At 37.8% G+C, this 8,656-nt stretch overlaps 2 protein-coding genes across 6 annotated transcripts; one reads left to right on the top strand and one right to left on the bottom strand.

Annotated features, from left to right (window-relative positions):
• The first annotated feature begins 416 nt into the window (after window positions 1-416).
• On the top strand, window positions 417-1,828 carry LOC127660478 (cytochrome c oxidase assembly protein COX20, mitochondrial-like). Its single transcript, XM_052150748.1, has 4 exons — window positions 417-564; window positions 919-1,033; window positions 1,143-1,206; window positions 1,298-1,828. Exons 1-4 carry the CDS (start codon window positions 538-540, stop codon window positions 1,425-1,427), a joined length of 336 nt encoding a protein of 111 aa, XP_052006708.1. The 5' UTR covers window positions 417-537; the 3' UTR covers window positions 1,428-1,828.
• A 195-nt stretch (window positions 1,829-2,023) lies between these two features.
• LOC127660477 (small integral membrane protein 28-like) lies at window positions 2,024-8,409 on the bottom strand. 5 transcript variants are annotated; one of them, XM_052150745.1, is made up of 4 exons: window positions 7,787-8,005; window positions 6,003-6,080; window positions 5,815-5,912; window positions 2,024-4,186 (listed from the first exon to the last, which is right to left on the bottom strand). In XM_052150745.1, exons 2-4 carry the CDS (start codon window positions 6,055-6,057, stop codon window positions 3,803-3,805), a joined length of 537 nt encoding a protein of 178 aa, XP_052006705.1. In that variant the 5' UTR covers window positions 6,058-6,080; window positions 7,787-8,005; the 3' UTR covers window positions 2,024-3,802. The 5 variants fall into 5 exon arrangements, with proteins under 5 accessions (XP_052006705.1, XP_052006703.1, XP_052006704.1 ...); XM_052150743.1 differs by lacking the exon at window positions 7,787-8,005 and adding an exon at window positions 8,056-8,409 and having other exon boundaries at window positions 2,026-4,186; XM_052150744.1 differs by having other exon boundaries at window positions 2,027-4,186; window positions 6,003-6,105.
• Window positions 8,410-8,656: the final 247 nt, after the last annotated feature.

Below are 8,656 nucleotides of genomic sequence, written 5' to 3'. Positions count from 1 at the left end.
TCTATTTTTACAGGCTGTATGCAGTATGTGCAAAGCCAAAACACAACGAAATAAGGCAATTTATGATTTCGGGGGTTTACATAGGCTTTTGTCCGGTTTCATATTTGTCAGTCAACTTTTCAAAATACATTCCGGGCTACACTCAAAACATTCGGGGCTGAAGCCCCGGCAAAATCGGCTGCCGCCGCCTCTGTTTCCTGTCCATCCTAATGCGTGCCTTGTGTGTGTTCCCAGCACTCATCAAACATAGATTTTGTGAGAATCTCCCTGGGAATCAATTTCGCTTGCTTTCTGGGAACCCTTTCTTTGTTTGTTTGTTTGTTTGTTTGTTTGTTTGTTTCGCTGAACCCCTCTCAAGGCTGTTGCGATCTATATCGGAACTGGATATTGCCAGCTCAAGTTTGCCGTCAGGAAGAGTTTCTAGGCGCACTATAACAGTGTTCTGTTAAATAATGTCATTCTGTGTTACACAACATATAAGATCGATTATCATTGAGTAACATTGTCAAGTAATTGTATTGAAGTGTTATCTCGAAAATGACCGAAGAGGGTGGCAAGAGCCAGGTGCGTATCATTTTATCAGTCAGATATTAAAGTGAAGCAGAGTTCAAAAGAGAAGATCATAAAATGTCTGGAATTATGCTTTTATAATGCAAACATTAAGCCTTTTTCGAACATTTGTAATACTGTTTTGTTTTCACTCACCCTGGGACTACCACAGTACTTTTTGTAAGGGTCACAAGCTCTATTATTCTTATTTCATTCGTACAAGTTTAATGTTTATACTGTATTCACATGAGACTGTTTCCTTGGATTAGAATAATCTTGTTATTGTTTATATTCATTAAGTATTAGAATATTTGCTGCATGCTCATTTTGTTCTCTGGCCAGCCAATAATCATTCTAACACACAAACAGGGCATAAATATCCTTGGCATCACTGATATTCAGAACACTCCATGTGCTCGGGAATCTATTCTGCATGGTGCAGGTGGATCACTAGTGGCAGGTTTAGTGCACTTTTTGGCAACAAGTAAGTTTAAGATTCCATTTGCCCTAAAGATACAATCTCATTCAATGATAATTTGTCTGCAGCATGAATAATGTTTCTCTTTTATCTACTGTCTGCTTGTGATTCTCAGGTAGAGTAAAGAGGTCATTTGATGTGGGTCTCGCAGGATTTATGCTTACAACGCTGGGATCATGGTCTGTGATGCGTCAAAGTCATAATTCTGAGCAAATACTGTGGGTACATGACCTGTGTTTAACTGGGCTTTTATTAAATTATTTTTTACAGGTTGTACTGCAGATTTAATAATGCCAAGCTACGTGTTCAACAGAGAATCATTCAGGATGGCATAAAGAATAAAGTAATATATGAAGGGACAAGTTTAGACCCCACACGCAAAACGAGAGGGGACAAATAAAAGTTCCTGGTCTGAGACCATTATATTGCCTTTTATAGTGAATGTTGATTTATTGATTGTATGATAAAATGTGTTTACTTAAAAAAAATGATTGGGCTGCCATTTCATTAAAAAAGATATATATGCTTTTGGCACACACATAGCAACTAATGTTAAGCAGTGATTACAGACGTACGGGTCTTTATGTTTTAATAAAACAGGTTGAGCCTCTCATGATGACCAGGCATTGTGGTAGAAAGAGGCACAGGTGAAAGCAGTCATGTCAATTGTCCTACTAATTGACTATGTCCATTGTCTATACCTGCAGTCCCAGCATTTATCCTCAGGATGTCACTGTTGCACACTAAACACTTGTGCGTCAATAAAAGTTACTCAGAGGTTCCTTGATGACGAAAATGTCTGCTTCAAAAATCTGCCATAATAATATTATATATTAAATATTTTCCACTTTAAATGAGTATTTATTTTAACCAACATCAGTCCAGATCATAACTTCCAAATATTCATTCATTTTCAGGATTTTGACCCTTTAAATGCCACTGTTGTTTTTTACACATACACACACAATTTCTCAATAAACACATACAAATCACACTCTGACATCCATACCAACACACACAATTTTAGCTGCATCATTTATTCAATTGGCCTGCATGATCTATATAATACAGCAAACAGTAAATAGGAAAAAAGCATGTATTTGCTCCAAAGGCTAAACATGAGAAAAATGGTACCATCTGGTGGAAAATATTACAGCATAATATTGTAGAATTAATTATTTTATGCTTTAATGGCACTGGAATCACTGGAAGTTCCTGAGTGTAACTTTTTTGTGTATACAGTGTATTATAGATGTATTTTTGGGAAATTAGGTGTAAATATCAAAATTCCCCCAGAAATACACACATTTGGCTAAATATATGCAGTTTGCATTAACACAGCCAAAATTAATGAAAAGACAAAAATGTCCCGAAGGTTGCATGTGGGTTAAAAATGTCTGTTTATCAAAGCATGCATAATTTATTTGAACCATTGAAGAACCAACGTAGCAGAATTACAACATTACTTTAAAGTAATGCCACTTGCAAGGGCCAAAACTACACAAAAACTGTAGCTGACAATATGAGCTGTTTCACAGCAACAGTTTTGGTGGGAAAATGAAATGACACAGCTGGATAAAATCACGCAAAATTCACACCAAAACAAAATATGCTTAAAAATAGTGGCTGCCTAAAACACTTTCAAGGAAGAGGGGAAAAAAGATATAATATAAATACTTCAATCTGATGGTTAAAGAACGACACACTTTCAAAGCAAAACATTTCACAAAAAGAAGTGTGAGGTTTCAAATTATTAAACAATATAATGTTTCTATAATGAAGAATTTGGACACAGGTTGTCTTAATGTTAGTGTAGCATGTCCACAGAGAATGTGCTGCACGACACCAGTGAACTTGAAATCATTTTAAATAACATTAACATCAGTTAGTTAAATGCCATTGCACAAAATGAAGTGAAAAAAGTTAAATCTGAGAAGAGCTCTAGCATCATTGTACTTGCTCAAGGGTACAACAGTGATGGTACAAAATGATTCTGAATAGCTTTTGACTTTTTGTCCCTTCGTTTTAATGCTCGCAAGGCAGCACTTCATTGATATTCCTCAAACATATTTGTTAAGATTTGTTCTAAACTCCTTAGTCCTTAAGTACTAAAACGTCTACAATAAATTTAACCTAAACCACTTAACATTGTCAAGACTTCATTTAAACTTTATTTTGCAGATAATTCCAGCCTTAGGTGTGCTATATATTTATTTTTTAAGTGTTCCATGATCACACTATTGACGTGTATAAAGCTGTGAGGTAAGTGCTATTTAGGGCCGGCACTGGGCTTTCTTTCTTAAAAATCATAATACTATCAGCAGCCGTGTAATATGTGGTGTTAAGCACAGTCAGTCATTATCTAATTACTGGTCATTATATGCCCCTAATGACAGGCTGACTGTTCATTATTCATTACATGTTTGACATTAAAAAAGACTATATTTTCTTTGCAATGTATACACACATTACAATATTATTATATTATTGTATATGATACTGAAAATGTTCACAGGCACTGCCTTATGGTGAAGGTCAGGAAAACAAAAAGAGAGTTTTTAGATGACTTGCAATTTCCATGAATAAATATTACTGTGGCTGTACTATGGTACAGAGATGATATCACAAGGTAATACCAGGGGTGCTGAATGATTGACATATTTAATGTATCATGGTATTTACATGGCACGCAGAGTTGCTTGAAAGAATGCATTATGCGGACCAGCACATGTTTTTGACATTGGAGGAGAAACATGATCTTTCTAACATTAGTTATCACTCTTGATCAGCTGAGTTCTCCTCGCCTAATTCCAAAATCTCTGCATCATTACGGGTGCTGGAGATGCTGGCGGCGCGTGCTATCCTTGTTAGGGTCTTCTCATAGGGGGCTGGCAGATACACCATCAGTAAAAGCCCATCACTGCCTTCCTCACTGGCCTCCTGCTCCTCCAGGGAGGACAGAAACTCTGCACTGCTGTCAGCATCCTGAAAATCCAGCTGTATCACACTGCTCGTGTTCTGCTTGATCTTGGAACATCCTTTGTAAACAAGGAAGGCCATGACACTGAGAAAGAGCAGTGAGCCCGCTACTATGACAACATAAACCATTATCTCCGTTCTCTCTTTGACCTTGTTTGAAGTCAGCTCGTTCCAGTAACCCTGACAACCCAAGGAGAATAGAAGCATTAATGCAGAAGAAATCACATGAACACATCTTAAGGGCCAGATTATTTTAGGTCTGTTACTTAAGCAATGAGACACTCAAGGCCATGCTATGCTATGTTGCCAAAAGTGAACACTTAATCCCCACACCCATATATGCTTGTTGAGTATTTAATTTTCGAAATCATTATAATGGAGTTGGTCCTCCCTCTCTTGCTATAGCAGCTTCCACTCATCTGGGAAGGATTTCCACTAGATGTTGAAACATGGCTGCAATGATGTTGTGCAATGAGGCCTGAGGCCACGTCCACACTAATCTGTTTTCGTTTGGTTATAGTGTCCTAACATCATCATTTTCAAAAGTATGCAGATTACTACCACACTAAAGCTAAGGAATAGAATTAAACAAATAGCTTCAGCATGACTGTTTATCACTGCTTGCGAGTTGCGACAGATGCAGGTAATTACACATGCTCAGAAGTTGTTGAACTGTTGTATAAAAGCAATATCACACTCGGAATCAGGCTATTTTGTCCGTATATCAGCACGGCTTTGATTACCTGCAGAATCACAGCTGTGCTGATATATGGCAATAACAGCACTCTTGCTTGTGTGATATTGCTTCAATATCGAAGTGATAATTTAAAGTGTGTTCCTTTACCCTATCTATCAATGTCTTGACTTTTTTAATAACAATTTGTAAAACTGTATATGGAAAAACAATAATAAAAATGCATCATCTGATTTAAAGGCTTGAAGTCTGTCCTAAATGCATGCATGCACCCTTGTGAACTTGATGGCTAGCACCTCATCAGTGTGCACTCGCTTACTTGCACTTGGAGGAGGGCCGCAGGGTTTAGGGTGCCATTTGGGGCAGGGCCTTTGTCCCACTTTACCCACATTCACTACAACATTAAAATGCTTAAATTGTCTGCATTCATTTTTTCACATTTAAAAAATAAATGTGAAAGAAATGACATGGTGACAGGCACACAAAACTGTGTGCCTGTCTCCATGTCATTTTTTTCACATTTATTTTTTCAAACAAGGGGTAAGCATTTAATTTTAGTACTGTATGTTGCATATGTTCGTATTCATAAAAGCTTATATTTCAAAAGATTGTGTTGATAAATAGGTTTATAATGCACAGGGCTTTCTGCTAAATTCCATCCAGCAAAAATAGGCTCAGTGTCGAGTAGCCAAAATACGCACTTTGCATTCTGTGTTAAGTCTGACACTACATTATATCTAAAATAATGTAAACAATACTCTTAATGAAAGAAAAGTTTTAATATTTTGAAACATTTGAAAAAAATGAACATTCAGAACATTATCAAATCATACTGGGATAACATGGATCATCAGTATTGTACAAATGGAGCCCATGCAAGTTTGAGCGCATGTATCTGATTATAATACCCAGGTACTTAATGATTACCACATTCATATGTCATTGCATTTACATGTTACTAATGTGGTACTCAAAGGTACATCATAGAAAAGGGGTAGTATTACCATGGGACATGTCCTAAAAAGAACGGTGATACCATGGCACCTTTTTGTTTGCCATATTTAGTCATGAAAGCTTCTTCTATGAAGAATTATACTATGAACAATAGATTTACCTGGAGATGGTTCTCTGTTAATGGCGGTGTGGATGTGCCTGCAACCCAATCATAAGAGTCACGTCCCGCCGGGCCAAACTGTATCCAGCTGCTCTCAACTGTATCCAGAAGCACACGCATGTTTACCCAGTGAGCTCCTCTAGTGAGCGCTGATTATACACTGCTTGCATCAGAATTTAATAGCTTACCATGCAAGTAGAAGCCATTTGACACTAGGAGGATCAAGAGTTCATGGCAGCACATCCAATCAAAGGCAACTGTGAGTGCTTGAGTGTTCCAAACACAATTGACCTACATTACACAGCTGGAATGTCAGTTGCTATTTATGTTAACAAACAACTAACGTTATACCATGGTCTATTTGAAAACTCAATTCTGATTGGCTGGAACGTGCGTTAAAACCATTTAATGCACAGGTACTGTAGTTCAAGTTTTAATCACCATTCAATATTAATGTGCCTTCTGCTATCCTCTGTAATGAGACATTGCAAGTGTTTTATGCCTCTGTTCGATTTAATTCTTAATTAAATCAATTGCCAGCCTTACTGGATACAATACTGATGTCTCAGGGGTCAAAGTCTGCAGGTTTCAAAGCATTTTGGATGGTTTCCCCACATCATGTTAGTGCAACTTTTACAACTGTCACGTCCATAATATTGGCTTTTCCTCATTAATGTGAAAACGACAAAGAATTGAAATGCAATGTTACGTGTTCTTATGATTGCCAACCCTTCTACATTCTGTGGCTGTTATTATTTGTGGATTCTTTATCATTTTTACAGTGTGTGTGGTCAGGGGTGCCGCCAGGAATTTTGGGCCCCATGACAACAAAATCGAATTGGGCCCCTTCTGCGCAGCTGTTGTCACCACATCTCTAGGGCCTAACTTTGCCATCAAATGCTTTACATAACTCTAATCAAAGGCTTGCAACTGTCTTGTTTCTTGTAGTTCAATACCAGTACTACATGCAGGTTGAGGTTCAATACTACTCATTGTTTCTAACTGCATCCAGTACAGACAGGAGTTTTTTTTTTTTTTATTTATGTCATAATGGTCATTATGTGAGAAAATAATTTGTGTTTGATTTCTGTCATTAATAAATATTTCATTGTCTTTTTTATTATGGTAAAAAGAGCAACAGAGACAGAGAACCCCACACAGACTCCCTGGAATGATGCTAAGTCATTTACACAATGTTGCTCACCTTCTTCACAGGGACAGGGAGGGGTGCAGTTATGGGGAAACTGGGGTGCTGCTGACTCATCTGTTGTTAAGTCTGCTAAAAGGGGCATGGACAATGATTTAATATGAATATCTTGCTAAAAGTTTCCGTTTTTTTGGTGTCGACAGCTTATAAAAAAATATTTCTGGGTTATTTAGCTTGTTTGCTGTATACCTTGTCACACAGCAGCTTTTAGACATTGTTTTGTTTTTTTGTTATAAGTCATAAATGACAAGGACGCAGTCTCTCGCAATGCAAAGTCAATGGAGACGGTTGGATTGTTCCGTGGCCTAAATACGCTCTGTCTCTATGGACAACAGGTTAATACCACTCACAGACTAAAGGCTACCCACCTTTCTTGGTGAAAAACTGGGTTACAGATTGACACCCTTTCCTTTGTCTTTCCTCTCTCTCTTTTCTCTCTTTCCTTTTTTGAAAACCAGATTTTCTTATACTGCTCAACATTGTAATCTGTGTTTCTGGCGCATCGACTAAACTGTCTGCAACTAAACACCGTCATTCACTCACTGATGAGTGCGCTAAGGCAGGACCAAACCATTTCATGCAGATACAGGGGGGTGGTCGGTCAATATGAACGTTTACTTTTTGGTCAATGGGGATATTTAACTTTTATTGCCAAAATAAGTAAAATCAAAGACATAATTAATTTTATTATTATTTGAAATATACTCAATGATGATGGTTTATATAGTGTATAATATAATAAAAATTAATTAAATTAGTTTTTACCTATTTGTTGGGGCCCCCTGTCATTCAGGGGCCCTTGGAATGGTCCTAACTTTTCCCCCCTGTGTGTGGTCTCCAAAAACAAATTTTTCCAATTATTCGTATTTGGTTTTTATGTAATTAATTCAAATACATATAATCTTATCGCAGTACTTTATCTATGTGTCTGATTAGAACAGGCAGAACTCTAGATCTAAAAATACGCAGACAAAGTTTACCGTTATTGTTATTCGAGTTGAAATTTGCGCTGCAAAAATACATGACAGCTTTACCTAATCAATGCTGGAAAGTAACCATGGTGTAAGCAGGATAATCCACGGCTAGATGTGTGTTAAGCTATTTTAATGCATGGAGGCTGGTTCTTTGCCGGAGCGGTTCGAGCAGGACATGTGCAGCGTCGTTCTCTAGGCGCGTGCCCTCATGGCTCTCCCGTCCTGCGCTGTACTCTTCTGTCGTCCTTCACGGGATCCCGCTCTTAGGTCTATCTGTAACTCTCATTGACATTTTTTCTGAGCAGCTTTTGTGCACCTCGTGTCTGATCAGAACGGCCACTGAGAATCACATGAGCAATTGACAGCTCGCGCTTTTGTCTCGAGTGAAACGTGCTCAAAGCATTGTTCATCTGCGACTCATTGGACACTGGAAAATGCTGCCAGAGGCTGTGTACGTGGTATGATGAAAATAAGGTGCTTTTCAAACTGTTCTGAGACCAGTTTCTTTAAGAGTTCCATTCATTGAAAATCGCTGTCGGTTAAGCCAATAACTGATTAGGCAGCAAGTCAGCTGTCTACATTTTAAAGTGCAGTAAAATGCTGTCATTGCGGTGAAAAGATTTTCTATAAGATAAAAAGTGCCATTTTACTAGTATCACTG

This window comes from Xyrauchen texanus, chromosome 20, assembly GCF_025860055.1.
Source record: "Xyrauchen texanus isolate HMW12.3.18 chromosome 20, RBS_HiC_50CHRs, whole genome shotgun sequence".
Lineage (NCBI taxonomy): Eukaryota > Metazoa > Chordata > Actinopteri > Cypriniformes > Catostomidae > Xyrauchen > Xyrauchen texanus.
Note: the sequence above shows the minus strand (reverse complement) of the source record. Positions and strands in the feature narration are given on the sequence as shown.